The sequence below is a fragment of the Nannobrachium achirus genome, assembly GCF_963921795.1.
Source record: "Nannobrachium achirus genome assembly, chromosome: 8".
Lineage (NCBI taxonomy): Eukaryota > Metazoa > Chordata > Actinopteri > Myctophiformes > Myctophidae > Nannobrachium > Nannobrachium achirus.
The window spans coordinates 32,219,393-32,243,089 of NC_137817.1; the positions used below are offsets into that span (position 1 = coordinate 32,219,393).

At 42.2% G+C, this 23,697-nt stretch overlaps 1 protein-coding gene across 1 annotated transcript in view; it reads right to left on the reverse strand.

The window, feature by feature from the left end:
* Positions 1–2,636: 2,636 nt before the first annotated feature.
* Positions 2,637–23,697, reverse strand: part of dph1 (diphthamide biosynthesis 1) — a 106,431-nt gene continuing 85,370 nt past the window's right edge. The window contains exons 10-12 of the mRNA XM_080731371.1: positions 8,468–8,546; positions 4,067–4,201; positions 2,637–3,697 (exon numbers count right to left, since the gene is read on the reverse strand). Of these exons, the coding sequence (XP_080587497.1) occupies positions 3,629–3,697; positions 4,067–4,201; positions 8,468–8,546 (283 nt within the window). The 3' untranslated portion in view covers positions 2,637–3,628. The remainder of the gene's footprint in view (positions 3,698–4,066; positions 4,202–8,467; positions 8,547–23,697) is intronic.

The following is a 23,697-nucleotide window of genomic DNA, read 5'->3' on the forward strand; positions in this document are numbered from 1 at the left end:
CAAAACTTTTCCAGAATTTTTTACCCGATTTCCAGGACTATATAACAATAATTCAGCTCAATAACGAGTCGCTTACTCCTATGCGCAATGGCCAAAGACAGGCAGTGTATGCCAGTGGTTCTCAACCTTTTCAGCCTGTGACCCCCGAAATAACCATATTTGAACTGGGGACCCCTCCATCCTGACGAGCACTAAGAGTTGAGGAAGTTTGTATAACACTGTGTTATTGTGAAAATAGCAGATCTACAAGCTCACAACGCCTCGCAACGCGAGGTGTTGTGAGCATGTAGATCGGCTATTTACTAAGGGTGCGGGAAAAAATCGATATGAATCGATTATCGGTTTCAACACTAGCGATACGGCCGCATCGATGCGCGTTTACCCGGATCGGTCCAAATCGCGGCCGTATCGGTCGATGTATCGGTCCTAAAGTTATTAATCGGATTAATCGGATTTTAGCATTAAATAATTAACCTGCTGTGAAATTCTGAACTTACTTACTCATCGTTTACTGTTACAAATCATTACTTCAAAAGTGAGCGCTGCTAGCAGTCAGTGCTGCAGTGCAATGGAAAGAAAAAAAAAAGAAAAAGCTGCCTGCTGCTCTGTCCTCCGCTAGAGCTGGGTTTCTGCGTACTACAGTCACTGTCCTGCGGGAAGCCGCAGATCTACAAGCCCACAGGGTGTTGCATGTGGATGGGTTGTAAACTTATAGATCTGCTACTTCCGACATAGCACACTGGTGCGTGTATGACGCTCGCATGTGCGACACACAGCGACTTGTAAACAAACCAACAACGTGGTAGACTAGTTCCATCACTATTCACTATGGGTTATTCCAGTGGAGAAACGCAAGTTTGGATTTTATAAGAATGCGACAGTAATGGATTGGATAACACTTTTCCCAGTAGAACCATCAGAAGTCCCCGCGCTTGTCGACAGCAAAGGTAATAATCACAGCATCAGCTTTTATTGCAAAGGGCGACTATAGAGTATTGGTTTTCAAAGTGGGGTCCGGGGACCCCCAAGGGTCCTTGAGGCAGTTCTAGGGGGTCCTCGGCAAAATGATAGGAACCAAATGGACCCTTGGGTATGTGTAACTCAGCAGGGGAGTGTACAAATGGAACCAAATGGACCCTAATGAACCCTTGGGTATGTGTAACTCAATGGAGTGTACAAATGGAACCAAATGGACCCTAATGGGTCCATTTGGTTCCATTTAAACTTAAGACAAGAGCCTGATCCATATGTCAAACTGGGGGTCCTTGACATTGATTTTTTTTTAGAACTACTGCAGTAGAGCCATAAGATAACAAGTAGACATGATGTGTGCCAGACTTCAAATGTTGCACTTACTTTATACTGCTGTTGTTACTGTTGTAAAGTGGATCTCTTTGAAATGATCTTATTGACTGAATAACAGCAGGCTCTTTTACTAGTTTTATTTGGTGATCTGATCTGTGGCATTGCTGAGGATTGATCTGATCTGTGGCATTGGTGAGGATGTATTTTAGTTTTTCAGTGTTATTATAGCAGCTTTGCAAAGTACAATTATTGCACTGTACTGAAGCCTGAAGGGCCAGGCCTTTTGTGTGTTTGTTTTATATTTATCCACCTGACCAACTGTAACTGCTAAAGTGAAGCTCTTAGAAATGGGTGTGTGAGACAGATTTGGCTTTGTAGTTTACATTAATTATTTTGTGTATCTACATGTCTGTGTCTATTTAGAATGAACACAACAATGACATGATACTAAAATGATTTGTCATCCATCTTTCTTTACAATTTTCTGTTATTCCTTGGTCTTTTATGAGATATCCATTATTTGAAGGTCAGCCATGCTACTTTATAGATCAAGTTTCTTAATTAAAAATGGAAAATGTATGTTTCATTAAACGTAAGTATCAGATCACACCGTATCGAATCGTATCGAATCGAATCGGATCGAATCGAATCAAATTCCACAAAATCGAAATCGTATCGAAATTGCACCAAATCGAATCGTATCGAATCGTTCTGTATGTAAGCTGTATCGTTTCCGAATCGAATCGTTAGCCCATGTATCGGATACGTATCGAATCGCCTTGTAGGGGATGGATACACACCCCTACTATTTACACAATTTCTGCCTCTAATATTTGACAATTTGGCCAATGTTTAATTGGTCATTTCAGAGGTATTAACAAAATCAATAACCAAAGACAATACATAGCTATTTTTTCCAGGACCTTCCAGGACCCTTGTTCAATTCCAAAATCTTTCCAGTACTGGATATTTTCTAATTTCAAAATATTTCCAGGAATTTCATGACCGTGGGAACCCTGTACACTATTATACTTACACATAATGCACCCACCTGCCCAGTGTAATTTAAACTATAAATGTCATTTGCATGTTGTGTGGATAGTTTTTGTTCTTATTATTGTCTTACCATCCAGGATCAAGTTGCACGCTTTCATGTAATATCTTCAGGGGTGTACTATTTTTGCAAAAAAACAAAAGGAAGAAATCAATCAATCAATCGTTCAATAAAAAATGTATAAGCTATATTTTTTTATTCAGCCCAGTGGTACAAATAAAATACATACAACACGTGTTTTAATACCTATATCTTTGTGACATTAATTTGTGCATAAACTAACTTTCTTGTGGTTGTGTTTGAAATAAGGCATAAGGGAGTTCAAATTGAAGCGTCTGACAGCATACGGTATGGAGTTTATTCAGGGATTACATTTAATGCCACCCACATTCACAGACACGTCCCTTCATACAACCTGTTCAGGGTCATCTCAGCATCTAACTCTTGACAATATGCAAATCTAGCAGTAAGCCTGAGATATGAAAAACCTAAATATGTCCCCAGCACTGAAAGAATTCCCCTATTAGTGCGATGGAAGATGGCAGTTCTTCTGCGGGAAGATGACATGCTTGTGCGCACCCACACTCACACACACAGGCATACACACTATATATCGTCACTGTCGGGCAGAAACCTCGTATCTCCAAGTTTCACATTTGTATGTTTTTTCGCAAAGTAAAGCCCTGCTTCATCATACAAGGCCTTCGTACAAAGGTAGATAAATGCAAAACGAACGGTTTTGGACATACAAGGTTTCCACCCGACAACGACGATATGCACTATATGTGCACACACATATTACACACACTCTCGCTTTTGATCTGCTCTGAGTTTAACATATATCCAGACACTGTAAAAATGAACAAGAACATTTTGGTTTCATATGCCATGACTACGAGGATTTAATGACGGTAATCCATTTTGGATTGGAGGGGCTCCAGAGTGTCTCTGTCACTATCTGTGTTTCCTGGTGGGAAGTGTGATAGCTACCTCCCTCCCTCAGGTTTGGCATTACTCCTGGTGGGTGTGCTGTCCATGAGAGGGACAGTGGAACAAGGCATCCGGAACAAAGACAGTGGTGGTGCAAATATACACACCTGCACGCACGCACGCACCCACACACACACACACACACACACACACACACACACACACACACACACACACACACACACACACACACACACACACACACACACACACACACACACACACACACACACACACACACACACACACACACACACACGCGCACACACACACAAAATATCATTTCCCTTGACAACCACAGGAGGAGCTCGGGTTCTGTTCACACTTCTTGGTGGAAGAGGCTGGCTTCTGTAGGAAGACAGTTGGAAAGCTTTAGAATAATGCCGGTACCCGCCCCAAACACATTTAACGTGTATGCTCATGTTGACCATATTCATATTTCCATATTATGTAGTATTAACTAATAAAACATTTGTAATGACAAAAGAGCACACTGACTGCATGCACTTCAAGGTCAAACTCACAGTTCTACCAGGGAGTAGTCTAGAATCCACTTCTGTTTTCACTATGCCACTGGGTGGCAGTGTGGTGATACTAAGCTCCAATGTAAACCACGGAGCACACAACTATGTGGATTCACCCCTTATCCTGCTATCTTTGCAACCCCCCCACCCCACCACTTGAATTGGCCTTCTTTTATCCCCTTACTCTCATCACCTGTGTCTGTCTGCGGGCAGGCCGAGCTGGTTGGTTGTCAGGGTGGTTAGGTGCCCATGGCCCAAGGCTTTCATTGGAATAGAAGTCCATGGGATACACATTCTGCCAGCCCACCTGCTGCAGAGCCACAGCCGCCTATAGAGAGGAAGAGAGACAGGAAAATGATTAACAAGAGAAAGAAAGAAAGATTGCCAAGACATACAGCAGGCTACATACTGTACAAGGTAGATATAATCACGTACTTGTCAAGTTACATTTAATAGTGTAGCCCAGGATCCTTGATCACTGGTGCAGTGCAGTCCCAAAGAAAATTAGAAAGAAACCTTGAGAAGGGTCACTAAGAGTGGACCCACTTCCTGGGTGGACAGGCATATGATAGGTGCTGAGTGGGTAATAGTGGGCAATACATCCATACTATTCAAATGCACAACAAAGGAAAGAACACAACCATTAAATGCCTATTACAGTAGAGTGTTAGTAACAGTAATTGTACTGTATACACAATGACATTATACGTAGTTAAAACCCAATGAGGGATATCAGTAAAGTTCCAATGGCATAATTGTCAAACAACTATATCGTAGTTGTCGGGTGGAAAACCTTGTATGTCCAAATTCTTCATTTTTTTCTTATTATTTTAAAAACAATTTAAAATAGTGAAAATAGCCTATCTACTGTACAAGCACACAACGCGTGTGCTTGTAGATCTGCCATTTTCACTACTTTTGTGCGACACTTTTGTATGATGAAGCAGGGCTTTACTTTACGAAAAAAAAAAAACATACAAATCTGAAACCTGGAGATACAATGTTTCTGCCCGACAGTGACGATATGCTTTGTTGTGCAAAGTTAAAGTAGCCGAGCCTGTACTGTAGATTTATCCCTAATTAATTTCACAATTTTTCTGAATTAACGACACGCCCAACATATGGACGCCAGGTTCAAGTGGTTAATAGAGAAACACAAGCCCTGTTTACAGTACGTGTCTGACTGGCCCTACAGTACTCACAGCGCTGTGGAGAAGCCATGGGACAGACTGACTCACACACAAGACAGGTGTCACAATTGAGTCTGCATAAATTTGGGCAGAGTTGTCACGGCTGTTGTCTCTGCAGTTACACTGCATGCCAAACCAGCTGCTGCAGGAGAATGGCAACCCTCGCATAATAATTCAAAACTCCATGTGGAATAGAAGAATTGTCTCTGAATATTGGCATGTATTGAGTGAATACATTAATGAACTAATTCTATTCACGTGCTTAACGAGTCCTAATATAATTGGCTCCTGGTGGGATTATTGACTGATCTTCAAATTATTCTTATGACGTTATGGGTAATTAATTAATTAAATTCTGATGAAGCCATGTGTCCAAGACAGCACTTAAAACACACCTTTTTGGCAAAGAGATTTGGTGTAGGGGGGAAAACAAGGGCTCCAATAATAGATACCTGGCATGGGTGACCCAGATTAGCAAAGTAATTCAGGAACAATAGTTGGGGGTACTGCACTGGGACATATGAGAGTCACCACGCACTATGCAGATCTATGTAATTCAGGGTTATGTGCCTTGCTCGAGCAGTTTGCCTTGACGGAAGCCTGATGAGATGAGGCAGAATTGAGTATTCTTCATTCAAGTTCCCTTTCCAGATTTCTCTGCCAGAACATTAAAACCATATACAGTAGGCCAGACCCTTCAGCCTCTTGTCTTGCTATTCTCTATTGTCCTGCCATTCCCGGAACCAGTAGTTTCCTTGCAACTGTAAGGACATTGTGTATGTGAGGCAGGGCTCATCTAAAATCACATGCCATAACCCCAACACAATATTTATTTTACGAACAGCTCATAAATGGAGAAATCTATTCTAAAACCAATAGCTATGTCAATGTGCTGTATGCTCTCAAACCACAGGATTGGAAGCTTTTGCTACTGTACATGCTTTGTTGCAAACTATATAATATAATGATATATACAGTATACATCCAATATATAATGAAACGCTGCCAGATCTAACTTTTTGTTTTATAGTTCGGGGTGGATCGGTTTTGGTGCAATGCATTTCAAGTCCAAAACCCGAGTAATAATCAATCTGTCCTTCATCACACAGGGACTCAAAATGTCACATCTATTCATGTCATCATGTGTCCCACTCTAAAACAGCTCCTAATAAACCACGGGTCAAACAAACTTCCGTTTCTCCCATTATCTTTACACCGTTGCTGAACATTCTAAATAAACCTTTCATCCTCCTTGTAATATCTTATCATTTCCCCTTTAGGGAGATTCTACTTGAGTTGATCAGCTTCCTCTCAGCTCCCCATCCTCCTGCTTGGCCTCCATCCTCTCCACGCTCCCCTCACTACCACTGCATCTCCCTTTGGAGGATAGCTTCTCCTACTAATCCCTACGCTGACAGGAGAGCCAAGTGTGTCTTATTGACTATAAATATAACATGAGACACTGAAAATAAGCACCTCCCCCTCCCATCCACACCCACTCCTCACTTGCACCACCCAAACCACCCCCCACCTCCTCCCCCCAATTTGCTTTTACATTGCCACTTCTAAATGCCAGAGAGAGAGAGAGAGAGAGAGAGAGAGAAGAGCTGGGTTGCAGCACGATACAGTTTTAGTAGGGCAGATGACTGGATTAATTAGCTTACAAGTATGCACACACACGTACGCACACAAATGTAGGCGCAGATCATTAACATTCGCAAGTATTGCTGCCAAATAGCTGTCAGGGTGAGTGGCACACGCTCCGCTACAAAAGGGCCTCATGAGAACAAATTGCCGTTTTATGCGTCCTCATTTCCACAGGGAGCATTCTGGCCTTTTTTTCCCTCCCTGTATCATTCATCAATACTATCGCCATCAGTGCAATGCATGTAGCCCCATTTCATAAAGGTCCGTTAACCTATTTAGACCTGTATCGCGTCTGTCACTTAAGATTTTAACCACTTTAACCAATATTTTATACTTTAGCTATTCAAAAATAGCAGATATACTCTGTGCCGCGCTATGAGCTTGTATAGCTATGAGCTTGTATAGCTATATGAGCTTGTATAGCTCATAAATACTAGTCTGTCCTTGACAAGAAAAAGTCTGAGCACCACTGATATTATTGAATGAGTATTCTGCAATAGTTTTGTTAAATATAATGAATTTATAATAAGAAGGGTAGGCATTATAAGCTCTAGCTTGAGCCTACACCTTTTCGGTCTAGCAGTCTTGTGCTGCTTTGCTTTTCTTTTAACTATTATTGTTTTTAATGATTTTTTATCAATATTATATTGTTTTTTATGAATGAAATGTCATAAATGTGACCTATGTCATGACCATGACCGAAATACATTATTAAACTAAACTATAACATATAGAAAAGGAGACATTTTTAGAATCAGCCTCAGATCTTGATGGGTTAATAACAACAGATGGCTGTGGACCAGCACTGGTTGATAGGTTTTGTGTGTTATCATTATTTGAAGTGGTTCCCCTCTGATACGTGTCGTACACACCAAGGCAATGGCTGTGATAAGATGTACAGAGATCTGTACTGCTCGGCGCGAGCAACGAACATCAAGCAACCCCAAAAAGCAAGATAACATTCAAGACAGTAATTCCCCCGGGGGCCACGAGCACTGCATTGTTGAGGGAAATGATTGATTGAATTAATAGTTGATATCAAACAAATGGCAGCCAAGTCGCATAATAGCCCATTACTGCCAAACCTATCACACAGCACGCGTGTCTTCAGAGACTCGCTACCCCATCTGCGGCAGCGCATAAACAAACATTGTACTTTGAAATAGATCTCTACGCGCTGCTATCCCATCCATCTCGTTCACGTTTTCAAAATAAATAAATAAATTACATAAAATAACATTGAACAACACGGGCAGCTGGGGAAGCAGTGCACCGTTGCAGCCATTAGGGGGAGCTAGTCTCCTGTGCTGCTCTTCTGTGTGAACAGACTGTCCATCTGTCTGTCTGTCTGTCTGTCTGTCTGTGTGTGTGTGTGAGTGAGTGAGTGAGTGAGAAGGAGAGAAGAGAGAGAGAGAGAGAGAGAGAGAGAGAGAGAGAGAGAGAGAGAGAGAGAGAGAGAGAGAGAGAGAGCCTCTATAAAAATCAGAGACCACTCCACTCATTGCAATACAACACATCTGAAGACAAATATAGGGACCACTATCTATCATGTAGTCCCAATCGTAGGTTAGCTCAGCGGCTACTACAACAGGACATCTAGGAAGACTTTAAGGGTGGGAAGTCATGCACGTGTGTGTGTGTGCGTGCATGCGTGCGTGCGCGCTTGTATGCGTGCGTGCAATGGAAGTTTGTCCTCCTTTGATCGTGAGTGATAGCGGTTCCTGGTGTGTGTATAGATGCAGCAGGCGTGTGTTTACCTCGTATGGAGACAGCAGGGGCTTGGAGAAGGCTGTGCCCCAATCGATAGACAGACGTGGGCAAGCGATCTGGACCCACCTGCAGGGAGGAAGACAAGGAACGGAGGCAGAGAGAGAGAGAGAGAGAGAGAGAGAGAGAGAGAGAGAGAGAGAGAGAGAGAGAGAGAGAGAGAGAGAGAGAGATGATGAGGAGGAGGGTTGTTGGTTTAGTGCAGGGGTTCTCAAACCTTCTTAGGCCGTGACCCCCAAAATAAACATATTTGAACTGGGGACCCCCACCCTGACAAGCACTTGGAATTGTATTGGCCGGTATTACATTTAATGTGACTCTGTTCCACAGATACATTTTGAGAAAACAGCAGATCTACATGCTCACAACGCCTCAGCGTTTTGAGCATGTAAATCGGCTATTTTCACAATGTTCGCCTCTTGCTTACTTAATATTTGACAGTTTGGCCAGTTTGGTATTAAAACGGTCTTGAAAGTCCTTAAATTGTCACTAGAAATGTGCACATACCATGTATACACTTATACTGTGTGTTGGTTCCTTTACCATTACCCACTAATTGCAACAAAACCAAACTCAGCTGATTTTGTATCCTTAATGTGTGCCAAATGACTGACAAAAATGGCCTCTCAATTACTTCCAACCGAACTCCTCTGGTCAATCTCTGTGGGAGCCAATCAAAGTTGAGAACGGGTCTGTCTTTCACCCACGTTGCCCATGTTGTCCCTAGTAGCCCCTAGTTAGACGTCTCTATGGCCACTTTATTTTTGTCCAGGTTTTTCACACCAGGTCTTCTCAACTTTGATTGGCTCCCACAAAGTTTCCCAGAGCAGAAGCACCAGCGCTGGTCAAAGTGGGTAGCTAACAACCCAGTTGAGCCCTTAACTTTTTTAGCCATCTGAAAAATAATGGCTTTCTTCACCAATGTGTTCATAAAGGTGTCTTCTCTAACACCTCAATTACTTCCAACCGAACTCCTCTGGTGAAATTCCATGGGAGCCAATCAGAATTGAGAATGGGTCCGTCTTTAACCCACGTTGCCCAGCGCTGATGCTTCTGCTCTGGTAAACTTTGTGGGAGCCAATCAAAGGTGAGAAGACCTGGTTTGAACAACTGGAAAAATATACATTTGCCAATATGAACTTTGGGGACATCTAACTGGTGGTTTGTGGGGGTGCTGAACCATTCGTTTTTAGTAAGAATGACTCAGGTATGGAATTAGAAGAATTGGTAGAAATGTGATTACATTGTAATGGCAGCACTAATTTGCATACCAGCATGCCACAGGTACATTTTATCAATTTAAGAATAGTTTAATTGTGATCCTTGACCTTATTTGTTCATTTAGGTTTCATATTGGCTGATTTATAGTGAAAATACTGTAGATGTTTCTATAATGGGGTCACCAATTTGCATATAAATCGTATATAGGACATTTTGGCAACTTTTTAACATGGCTCATCATTTTTTGTTTTTTCGAATCTAGAATAGAGTTCTCAACGGGCCTGAAAAAAAACTGGTCCCTAACTGACCGACTAATTAGCATACATTTTAGGCCCTACCTGGCTCGAAAACGTCGGATCGGGTATGGTCGGGTTTGGGAAGAATTTGAGAACTATCACAGAGTAAAAGTAATATAAAATCAAATAAAAATATCCTTTCTTTTTTCATTGAGCCTGAGGCCCTACCCGGCCCGACTAATTAGCATACATTTTAGACCCTACCCTACCTTAAATGTCGGGTCGGGTTCGGGTATGCTCAGGTTCGGGCAGAATTTGAGAACTCTAATCTAGAATAGCTGATTTTAAGTACAGGTATATTTCCAGGGGGTGCATGATACCCCTTCTTCCCACTCTACTAAATGACTTGTCTTGTAGTAACTGAATAGATTGGATTGTTTTGAGTTTTAGAGCTGTTAAATGATGTTCTGATGAGCAGACCAATGCAGAACACTTTTCACACTTGCAATGTAGGTTGCTATAATGATATTGAGCTATTTCTGGCTCCACCACTGCTCATCCCAACATGTTCCAACTTAATACTGCATTTACCTGGGCTCCCAGCAACACACCTGCCAAATGTTGTCTTCATACAGTGTTCGGTTTTCAAGATATATGATTGTATATGTATTATCAGTGTGAATGGCAGCCATTTTGAATTTCAGGATTTTCCCTTCATGAAATTCCTTGCAACTTTTTTCATCTCATTTAGGACATATTTAGGACACAAAATCAGATGAATTTGTTTTTGTTGCAATTAGTGGGAGGTCAAGTGACATTATTACTATTACTACACCACGTGTGTGCACGCTGTTCACAGCTAAAATCCGCTTGGAAAATCCGTTCAGGCATTCATGAGATCAGCCATTATGTTTTCTTCATATCTAAACAAACACGGCTGCCATGTTTGAAAGATGGGGTTGGTATGGGGGTTAAACGTGCAATGTTTGGAAAAAAAATCTTCAAAATGGCTGCCAACTCGTGCAACTCAGGGCCTGGCATGTGCGGACGTCGGGAACAACTCGGGCAACTCGGGGTGTGGCACTAAATGAGTTAAGCTAATCATCTGGGGACCCCACAAAATAATTTGGGGACCCCACTTGAGAACCACTGGTTTAGTGCTTCAACACAGATAGATATCAAAGGGATCAAGGACTTATATGTATAGATACACATGTGCGAGTTAATGTATGCCTAGAGAGACAGGAGAGCACCGGGGATGGTATAATATTAGAGAGGCAGGACACATCTCAGACCGCAGGCTGCATGTGCACACGTTTGTGCTTGGAAAGCCTCTCTCCTCCAACTGATCTCCGGCATCTGTTGCAGAGATCCGCCCTGATTTGCACAACTCCAAACAACAGTCACTCTCTACGCTATCTGAATGTATTGTATATCCAGCAAAAGCCAGGGAGGGATGCTGCTGAGACCGGGGGCGGGGGTTTGGCGCTGGAGAAAAAAAAAAACAACAACAACAATAACAAGGAAAAAAGGGTGAGAATAGGAGAAATGTGGCGAGGGGAGAAGAGGAGGGAGAGGTTAGGTGAACATGAATAAAAATGCTGCACCAGCCCGGTCTCCACGGAGCTAGCCTACATAGCTGGCAGACAGGGGGGGAGGGGTGGTAGTAAGGCGGTTGGTGTTGGTGCGAGTATTAGATCGAGAAAGTCATAGAGATAAGGGAGGGAGGAAAGGAAAGTGACAGCGATAGTGATATAGATGTAAGTAGATCTGGTGGAAGAGAGATGGAGGTGAAATAAGAGAGGGAAGGGGGGGGGGGGGGAAGAGCCAGCATAGCGTCGTTGTTGTGTGTGTGAAAACCTTGTATGTCCAAAACCGTTCGTTTTGCATTTATCATTTTAAAAATGATTTAAACTACTTTTGTGCGACAGCCTTGTATGATAAAGCAGGGCTTTACTTTGCGAAAGAACATACACATTTCAAACTTGGAAATATGAGGTTTCCACCCAACAACGACGATATACTAAGTAGATTGGCAGAGAGAGGTGTTTATCTGGGTGAGCATGTAAAAGAGGAGGCACGAGGAGAGCGTGCACACAAACAGCTGGGGGTAAAAAATGAACGACACTAAGATGGGAGACCAAATTGAAAGACGCTAGCTAGGAATTGGCAGGATTAGCTCTCACAGATCAATGCTATCCAGTGCCACATCTCCACAGTCCCTTTGTCCCTAATCCTAATGGTAGAGCTCCATCAGAAATATCGACAGCCATGATTTGAGCTGCGGCATACATAAAAGCCCGGGACATAATGGCGAAGATGCTCTGTAAATGTCAATACATACTAGTACTACAGTCGTATGCGTCTACCTAGTTCTGTTGGATTGGTGTGTAGATAAAAGGAAAGGCAGATGAAATAATATGGTAAAATATCTTTGGGGAAAATAAATACAATCTACAAGAATACGCACGTGCATAGTCGCACAGTGCACACTCACACGCACGCACTAAAGTATCAAACGTCCCAGACTGTTCTTCACTTGCTTTTCTTTCGTTGAACTGGCAAATTGATTGACTCGTCCTCCACAATAATATATTTGATGTTACAATATTGTGTTTGATATGAACTCTTTAATATTAATACCCCCCCTCTCACAGAAAGGTGCATTCTAACTTTATTTACTCGGGCTATGTTCGCTGAGCACGAACGCTCTTTTTCACCAGCGCCCTAGTTCACATTCATATACTGTAGCTGGCACACATTCATACCTGGGAAATGCCCAGTACAACAACAGTCTAAAACAGCTGGTCAGTGACCTGCTCAACCGCAGAAATGGGAATAGGTATTGCCGTTCTCGCCATTTTGAAGAGAAGTTGGGTCTCTTCTCCCCACTGAGCAATAGTCAGATATTACACGACTAGTTATTTTTTAGACGTCATTTCAACCAGCTAGATTACGGTTATATTCACACCGAAAATATACTCTGCAATTTATTCCATAATTCAATAACTATTTGTAAAAAAAAACAACAGTAATGGGCATAACTGATCTCCTAATATTGGACTAACATAATTATAATATCCGTTGATCATTATTAAGTATAGTTTAGATCTAGACGAGATTTAGCCGACTAATTAGAGTCGGCGTATCTACGTTTATATTTACACCGAATTTAGACAATTGAAGTTAATCCATATTTCAATAAATATTTATTTAAAAAAACAACTGCACGTTGCAGAACTGATCTTCAAATATTGGTGTAAAATGATTTTATAGCCAGTCGTCACTATAGGGTATACGTCTGGGTGTAGTCGTTTTATATACGGCATTTTAACGACTATGTTTAGACCATGTATTAAATAAAGTCATCTTACAAAAAGAAACCAAAATATAAAATCAAATAGCCACCTCTGTCAGTCAGACAGTGCAGTGCCTAACTAGAAGCTGATGGGAGGCAGCAACACGCCGGAGTTCTCTCTTTGGGCGGAGAATTACAAAATTCATTCTGACAACACACACACACACACACACACACACACACACACACACACACACACACACACACACACACACACACACACACACACACACACACACACACACACACACACACACACAGTTGTCTCCCCAAACCCCCGACCACACCATTATTCAATATATATTGATTAAATAAAAATCATTCTAATAGCTATTCATCAATACAGCTACTTTGCATTATCAGAAAACTCAAAAATGTTACCCAAAACCAACGGTGGGAGGCGATGTCACTTACTAATAGGGCCAAACGCCTCTCATTTGTAACAGGCCTCGTGGCACAGAGGTAGAGTCCAGGTCTCGTTACCAAGAGATCACCAGTTCAAGCCTCACTGGCGTCCTTCTAATCACTACTTTCGACGGACATCGACGGCCAAATATAGCCGACTTTTAGCGGTCTAACAGTCGTCTAGTTTAAATATAGCCGACAAAAAAACGTTCAATTCTAGACCGTTAAAAGTCAATTTCTAGACGGGTGGTGCAGGTGTCATTTAGCCGGATATTAGTCGACTAATAAACGTAAAAATGCTCGGGGGGTCACTTGTTACCAATGATACTAATGAAGGCTCTGTTCCATTTCATGTAGCACAGTGGTTCTCAAACCTTTTATTTAAAGGACCACCATAACCCTGAGTGTACAAATGGAACCAAATGAACCCGTATTTGGTCTGCTCCTTCACGCCCCTGTGCAAACAAAGTGAGCTAGAAAAGTGGTAGGATTTAATATGACAACCTTTAGGTATTTCAGCCTATATTCACACTGGAGCCATTTAGCCTACAAAACACAGCCAACAGCCATAGCCAATACACCTCAGAACACTCAAATTACAGGAAGCATATGTAGAGAGAGAACTAAATATACAGAGAGGGAGCTGTGTGTGTGTGTGTGTGTGTGTGTGTGTGTGTGTGTGTGTGTGTGTGTGTGTGTGTGTGTGTGTGTGTGTTTGTGTGCGCGCGCGCGTGTGCGTGTGTGTGTGTGTGTGTGTGTGTGTGTGTGTGTGTGTGTGTGTGTGCATCAGAGCATGTAGGATAATACCTGCGCATATGTACACCTGAACTGAATGGAGCATTGGGAGTACTAGCAAAGGAAGCATGCCCCAAAATAACTAGACAAGAACGCTCCAAAGAATCTGTGAAGCAAGCACTCAGTGAGGGGTATGAGTGAGAGGGAGAGAGAGAGACAGAGAGAGAGAGAGAAAGAGAGAGAGGAGCCATGAGGGAGGGAGGGCAAGAGCATTCTTCCCAAGGAGATCCCTGATTGGAGCAGAGTGCCAGAAGGGACTTGGCTAATATTAGCGCAGTGGCTGGTCCAGCTCACTAAAATGCCTGGTGACACGGCAGGTAAGCCCGCAGCATGGAGTCCAAATTCAATTTCCAGCCAATATATGGCCTTGAGTCTGCCAAAAGCTGTGGATGGGACAAACAGAGAGAGGGAGGGAGGGAGAGAGAGAGGGAAGGAGGGAGGGAGGGAGGGAGAGACAGAGAGGGAGAAAAAGAAGGAGACTTTGGCCTCTAGTTTGGGGGTTATAAACTGGCACATTCTGCCCACAACTTCTCTGCTTTACATGACAGATACATCTTGATCACACGACTACAGAGATAAGGTGTACCAATTTGGGTGAGATATGGACAAAATCTGTATGAGCAAAAAGAGAGAAAAACAAAGGTGGAAATGAGCATGGCCTATATGGGTAGTTGCGTCATGATCCAAGAAATCCTCCTAGGCCTACTGGGAGTGTGCGTGCATAGTTTCACGCACTCGGGCCTATTAGTGGCTGAGATTAGCTGCTGGCAAGCGGATGGACAGAGACAGACAGACTGACGGACGGACGGACGGACGGACGGACGGACGGACGAACGGACGAACGGACGGGCGGACGGACTGACTCACAGGACTGAAAACATAAGCAGGGATAACTAACCCCAAAAGAGTGTGAGTATAAGCATAAGCATATGCATACGTGGTGTGTACTTCTCCCCTTTGGGTCTGTTGGTATATTGCACTCATATTGGCTAAAGTGTGTGAGCAGGTATGTCAACAACAGAAGGTTGTTGCTTGCAAAAAATACGGCTGCACCAGGTGAGCTCCATCTCATGCCTCCTTTTTTCTTTGCCACTACTTTGTACCCTGATCATCAGGTTTTCAACCTTTTGTAGTTATTTAAGAAGTGCCCATGTCTTTCCTCATCCACAAGGTCTGCTTCAATTCTAACTAACAAGCAGAGGTTGTCTTTCCCCTCATTGTTTTACTTTAGTTTTTTTTTTCTACCTAATGGCTTCCTAATGGCTCTCACACCGAGAAAGAAATTACGGGAATTTGTTTTGCTGACTTGTGCAGCAATGATAAAGGTAGTGTAAGTGATGTATATTATTTTAAATAAGTAAATAGCTCTATATTCCAATAGCAATGGGTGCAGTTAACGAGTCTCCACTTCTCTCCAGCTCTTTATTTGATTTATGTCACCAAAAGATATCACTTACAGTGCACACTTTTAAGATGTGCATCAGGTATACAATTACTGCTACTGTAACAACCATCACGCTCACAGCACCAGAACATCTCATAATGACAAACTGACCCAACCCTTGTATGATTACATTTTTGCAAGCATCAGATGCTCACATTATCAAGAAGGCGAACCCAATGTACCTGAATGATGCTTTCAGTGTGTGGGCTTGTTACTTGCACCTGCAAGTAGTGCTGTCTGTTTCCGGCGTCTGTTTTTGGCCGACAGCACAAAGGAAGGGCCTTTTGCCAATGAGGGAGCAGCGATCTCGGTGACGTCATCACCAACAAGTAAATAACAAACCGCAAGTTGGCACCTCGATAGAGTGCCAACTTGCCCACCCACATACAGTACATACAGACAGTGCTCATCACCGATCACAGTACTTGCACGCTCTGCTGACACACAAGTAGGCCATACAATACATGGCTACAAGTGCACAAGGAGCAAGTTGGCACCTCGACAGAGCACAGTCTAGTAGTCAAGTTAAATTATTTTCTTAATTCAAAAACAGATCTTGAAAAGGGGGGGTCATCTTCTAATCATGCATATATTTGGGCCAATATGGTAGCTTGCCAGGAGGGCTGGGCCAGACAAAGGTAAGACTTTGAGGCTTGTTTGCACAACATGAGCTTGAGCTCATGCCTCGCTACATTACCCTCTGTGGCCCATTACACACCGACACTGTTATTGGAACTTCTACCTGCATGACTGTGCTTCAATTACATTACACTCACAGTCCTGACCCGAGGAAGGCAAAAACAATTAACCTTTCAATGTGGAGGGAAACAAAAGGAAATCGCGGCAGCAGAAAACGTAATTTAATTAAGACAAAAATATATATAATTCGAGTGGAGGTTTGGATGGGGAAAGTCACACAGTAAAAATGTAAAGTTCAAAAAGCATCGCAGGCTATTTGCGGTCTAGTTGAAGTAAATGTACATTATCTGTGTGGTGTGCAGATATCTCTACAGTGGTTTAAAACAAGCCTGGGGACAGCCTAATTACACACTTAAGAGCGTCTGCTAATGGTTTCTCTCTCTCTCTCTCTCTCTCTCTCTCTCTCTCTCTCCATGTACAGTGTGTGTGTGTGTGTGTGTGTGTGTGTGTGTGTGTGTGTGTGTGTGTGTGTGTGTGTGTGTGTGTGTGTGTGTGTGTGTGTGTGTGTGTGTGTGTGTAATGACAGTACAAAGCTGGGGGTGGTCTCTGACTGTACAATGCTCTGCGTAGGCTAGAGCTGGCAAACAGCTGTTCCTCTCTTGCTAGTTGTGGACAACCTACATGAGTACTGTAATTAAATGTATTTTACAGTATGTACCTTACTTGCGTATTTGTATTTTTAGATACTCAATATGACTTTCACTCCACTACATTTCAAAGACATATTGTGCTTTTGACGCTTTTTTTCTAGGAAGGGGAAAATTACATGACTCTATTACAAATAGTGAAAATAGCAGATCTACAAGCTCACAATACGTAGCATCTGCAAATTTCACTCTTTGTTGAATACCATGACCAAGAGTATGTATACTTTGACTCAAGTACTGTGGATTGAATACTTTGTCCACGTCTCGCCTTCTTTATCCTTCTTTATCCCTCCTTCAGCAAGACAAAGGCCCTACACAGCCATAAAAACAGCCTGTCGTTAGAGGTGAGCTTTTTTCTAATGCCTAATTCGCCATTTTGTAAGGTGTCTAACTGTCTATGTCTCGTACGAACTAGAAAGGATTAGTGGCTGTGAACAATAACAACTATCTACTGCTGTCCAGTCTCACTGTGACTGAACAAGTCATGACTAAGCATTTCTAATGAAGGACCAGGGTCTTTCCAGGTCATACCTGGCTATAAAAGTTACCTATTTTTTGTATGTTTTCTTTATGAACATAATCAATAGGCAAATAAATGTATATATTCAAACCTTTCCTAAAACATTTTGTTAATTCTAAAGCCTTTCCAGGCCCGGAAAACAATTATTCCACAGAACCCTGATCTTTTGCCTACTGGCAGTGATCATAACAAATTTGGCGCTGATCGGTCCAGCAGTTTGCTAGATTAGCTCCACACGCAGTCACACATCATATACTCTTATAGACAGTTGCCTCCTGAAAATACGTGTTCTGGGGATAGGATAGACAGCATTGGTGAAAATACTTTTATTATTATGTAGTAAGCTTTGCCGAGCCATGAGGCCCATAGGCAGGAGCCCATCTCCTGTTTCTGTAGCGTGAGGCAGCTTGATGTGCAAGTACACCCCCTGGACATGATGCTAGTATGGGACTTAACCCTAATCCAAACCCTTGATCCAACCCTTGATTCTGAGTGCAAAGCAGGGGGGCAGTGGGTCCCAGTCTTTGGTATGACCCGGCCGGGGATCGAACCAAGACCTCCCAATCTCAGAGCGGACTCTAACCACAAGGCCACTGCTGGCCTTGTTATATAAATAATTTTCCTAAGGAATAATATAACTGCAGAATATTAAATAGGTGGTGCCATATTTTTGTAATGTTTCTGTTTTGTATGTGTCTATGGAGTTACTCTAATAGACCCCCAGGTGTGGTTATAATATGCAAATATGTTTTCCCTGTGTATGTTTGGTTTCTTCCTGAAAGCTGAAAGCCTCCGAGTTAAAAGGCCCAATCAAAAAACACTGATTTAATGGCATCATAAAATCATCCCCTCCCCCTTTTCTCCCATTCAGCAAAACTTCAGCTTGGTCACCACCCACCTGACAACCAGGCATACTTAAAGCTCCGCTGACACGCCCCGAAATTACCTATCTATCTGATAACAGTGCGAATCCAATGATCCCGCAGTGCAGCCCGCAACGCAGCCCCCTCCACTCCCCGCCTACCAGCCCTCTAGTGCGGGCCAGGGAGGAGGAGGAGAAGGAGAGACAGACAGCCTCTTACTGGTCTGGACAAATGCTGATAAACACAGCTTTTCCATTTCATCAATATTATATATTCTCCTTCAAATTGCTTACTTACCCCAACATCGTTCCTTATATTGAAACTATTAACGTTATGGAGAACGCATTCTAACGCAATTAACCAGAGCTCTCAGCCAGCCACGATGTCGGAATGGGGACCAGCGACCAGTGACCACCATGGCTTTATAGTTTCAATATATACGGATAAAAAAACAACTTCTTGGAGTAAGTAAGTGATTTGAAGGAGGGTAGATATATTGATGAAATTAATAGTTTCAGAAACAGCCTGTCTTTGGCAAAGAGTCTTTGCTCTTCTCAATTAATTAATTAGTCAATTAATTAATTTGATTGGCTTATTGCGCATTCCCACAATGACATCATAAAAATATGAATTCATATTTTAAGATGACAGTACCCCTTTAGATGACAGTACCCCTTTAATGAACATAATTTTAACACTTTCTGTACACTTTTATTTTTGAAAGAATCTTCCTCCAAGTATAATCATAATACCTGATGATCATGTTGTAAGGGGGAAAAAAATCATGGCACCATGTCTTTAAAAACACAAGAGGCTAGTAAGCAACACAGTTGCAGGTAATACAATTAATACCGTGTTTACAGCAAATCTAAATCTAACACGTACTATATAAGTTCCACCTAATGCCTTCACCCAAAAACTCTTAATGCTTGATCTGCTGTGAGAAATGTGTGATCAACAAATAAAAGTTAGATTGAAAGATATTTACAGCACAAGCAAATTGCACTTGCTGAAAAGTCTCCGGCTGGGGATGAGAGAGAAATGAAGCGATTTCCGAGATCTGCTACAGTAAACAGAGCAGAGTAAATGTACTTTTAAGGATTTCATCACATTTCCAAACTCCACTAGTACTGCTTGTCAAATTTAGACTTAATAGTCTATACTTCACTTTAGAGACAGGGTAGAGACAGGGTGCTGTGTTTTCCCCCCTACAACATGATCATCAGTTATTATTATTATACTTGGAGGAAGACTTTTTTTCAAAACTGTGTTAAAATATACTTGTGTTAACTATACCTGGTTTTCAGGTACATAGATGGTGACCCAGCTAAAGTTGGCCACACCCACAGATGTTGCTGTATGGTAAAAAGGGGAGGGGATGATTTTATGATGTCATTAAAGCGGTACATCTCAATTGGGCCTTTCAGGAAGAAAGCAAAAATACACAGGGACGACATATTTTCATATTATAACCACACCTGGGGGTCTATTAGAGTAATGTTAGCTCCATAGACACACCAAGAAAGTACAAAACTATGGCACCACCTCTTAAGGCTCAGATACAGTATATTAAATACATATTTTATTTGTTTATTTCTTGATGGTTAAGGTGCTACCAAATTAAAAGGAAAAATAGGTGAAGAAATTATTTTTCTCTTTCACCAATGCTATGTCTCCTGTATTCTGAAAAACATTATTTTCTTCTCTTCGGATTAAGCAGTTTTTCTGTACAAATAACAAACAAACTATGGCGCACATGGATACAATCTGGTCCTTTTATGCATCAGACTCTGATGAAGATGCAGTAGCCTTATCTTTGCCAGACCCATGAAATGGGTAGGCCTACATAAGCAAATGTCGGTCTGTCCCTTTTCTATATAAAGGGTATATATGATGATGACATGATGATGACATGCCTACAAAAGGCATGATGTCATAAATGATGATGACAGACAGGGGGTCTGGCACAACCAGGTTGACCTGGTCTAGTTTTTTATGCATGGACTTTGGTACGATAAAAGGGACCTGATTGTATCCCTCAATACGTTTGTTAGTCATTTGTAATGTAATGGATCAGAGAGCCAGGGGCGTCACACCAAATTCTGGGCCCTGGGTACAAGGATTCACTGCGGGCCCCCCCATGAATGTTAACCATTGAAAAATAGCAGATATTCAAGCTCACAGCCGCGCTGCGAGCTTGTAGATCTGCTATTTTTGAAAAATCGTGAAAATGTGTGCAAGAAACCTATGTTTCCATGTCAGTGGTGCTCAAACATTTTCATGTCAAGGACCCCCAAGATAATATGTATTTGGCCACGGACCCCCATCTCAAAATATTTCGTTCCAGGGACCCCCCAGAAGCAAAATTTGAGTTACAAATGCTTGCTTAAAAATGCATATATTCAAAGATTTGCACACAATTTCACAACTTTTCAAAAATAGCAGATCTACAAGCTCGCAGCGCGGCACCGTGAGCTTGTTGATCTGCTATTTTTCAATAGCTAAAGTTACTAGGGCCCCCCCACCATGGGCCCTAGTAACTCAGTCCCACTCCCCCCCCTTGTGACGCCCCTGCAGAGAGCAACAGATATTTTCCCCTCCCTGGCTGATGCTCCAATATCTAATAAATAAGTCTCATAATACAGTATGTAATAATAATACATACACCTGAAGGGATCCCCCCAAAAACATTAGATTGTATACACTGCCATGATCACTGATGGTACTTTAACAAACTCATCAAAACAACAGCCCCCTCAAGTAACACTGATTCAACCTGGCCCACTCTCCAAATCTGACAGCCCTTCTGTCTGTCCTTCTCTCACCCACTCCTTCACTCACACATCGCACCACGCATTACCCCACAGGGACAGGCCAATCTGAGGGAGTGCAAGGACTTCATGTGCCTGTGTTTGTGTGTGTGTGTGTGTGTGTTTGTGAAATTATGAGAGAGGGAGAGGGAGAGTACTTGCATTGTTGTTTGAATTTTAAGAATTTTAAGACATTGGGCCTCATTCACGTAATGTGCTTACGGTCATAAATGGTTTCCATGTTTGATTCATCATTCTTCGTCTTAGCTGAATTATTTCGCTATAACCCACACACTCACATCTGCTATCGTATGTGCCAAAAAACATGCATGACTGTAAAGCCTTATTCTTCATGCAAAATCAATTACAATAGTGCCAAACCTCAAACAAAATGTTAGTGCCCAACATTTGTCAGAAGTTGAACATATAAAAGGATCTATTGCTTGTTTTTTCAAGTAAGTATTAACTGGGCTTATAGACATTAGACCGGTTCCCATTGGTCACCGGCCTACTTGGATGTTGGGAAGGATGCAAGTTGGAAATGCATGCCCCAACCCAGTTATGCAACACCCACTGTACCGTTTGTACCCATCTGTCCGCCTGTGTACGTTTATTGCCTATACTGTATATGGAGATCTCTCTGTCTATTCATGTACCTTTAATATAGCCTGACTGCAAGCGTCAGACTCTACACACACTACGTGGGAGAGAGTCTGATCCTGCGGACGGAGATTCTACTTCAGCGGGGGCGGGCTTAAGCCTATTGACGTCACTCACACACACACACACACACATACACACACACACACACGCTTAGAGCCCCCGACGGCGACGTGGCGTGACATTGCAAAAATACGTTATTTCTCATAACATATTATATGACTGCATGTTTACGTTAGTGCAAAATGGTATTAAAACGTAATGAAACGGCACTATTGTATAGTTTATTAAAAGAATTCGAGTCGAGTCTGACTCCGCCATGACAGTTTTCACGGACCAATCAGAGTCCACTAGCGGGCTCACGTGGGCAGAAGAGCACCAATCAGAGTCCACTAGGGACTCTCACGTGGGCAGAACAGCTCCGAAGGGAGGGGGCTGGGGGGGGGGGCTGGGACCGGACCAGCCTACCACGTGCCTCAAGTCTACAGCCCTGATTGGCCCATTCAATTTGCCCGCTCCTCGGGCGAGCTTGAAATAAAATAAAATATCTCCGGTGTCAGTCCACACTACACACCACCCACCAACAGGGGGTGGTGATGTGCAGACTGATTTATCAGGCTACCTTTAATACCCCTACAGTATATGGAGTTCCCTTATGTCATCAGTATACACCCATATAATGGCAAATTGGTCGGATTTCGCACTCACAGATATGCGTAATTCATCGTTAGATTAGGCTAATTCAAACGGTGTATTTATTTTGCATTCAAAGCTGAAAATTAAATGTCCTTCATTGTGTTTGATATTTCAGTTTGGCAATTTGATTACAGGAGCCTATCCAGGCTTTCCACAAGACATTTTCCTGGCTGGCCAATGTGACCTGCAAGATTACATTTTACCAATCAGTCGTTAAATTAATTGGCCATAATGTAATATACTAGTAATGTACTCGTCACATGAATGTTGACGTGCGTGTCACATGTGCATTCACTCTCCAAAATGTTCTCTCTCTGGCTTTAGGGTTAGGGATAAATGGTAAAAATGAATAGTAATACAAAAGTGTGTGATGTGTGTTATCACTATCAGAGTAATGGCTACACTCCAGCATCTCAAAACATCCTTCCCCTCTTTGCCTTTCTTCTGGCTGGCAGTCAGATAGATCGGATTGACTGAAGTATGAAGCTTGTGCAACAGACATTCACTTTAGAAACATTGGAAGTTTGCTTAAGAAAACAGATTTGGCTAGATAAAAGCATTGCTTGGCAAACAGTGCTTCAGCTTCCACAACTGTGAACATAAAGGAAATGTAAAGTGAAGATCTACATGCCTCTCTGAGATAATAGAACTCAACACGTGATTGATTTGTGAGTAGACTCATAATGTACAGGTACAGGTAAAATCCATAAATTGAGCGAGCTCATGTTCAGTCAATTTTATCTTTTAGATAATAAAGAAAATATTGAGTTTTATTGCTGGAGTAAAGCAATAACATTCCTTTGCCTATGCCACATCAGTGAAATCCAGTTTATCATAAGCATCTTACAGTATTAGTATTGAATATT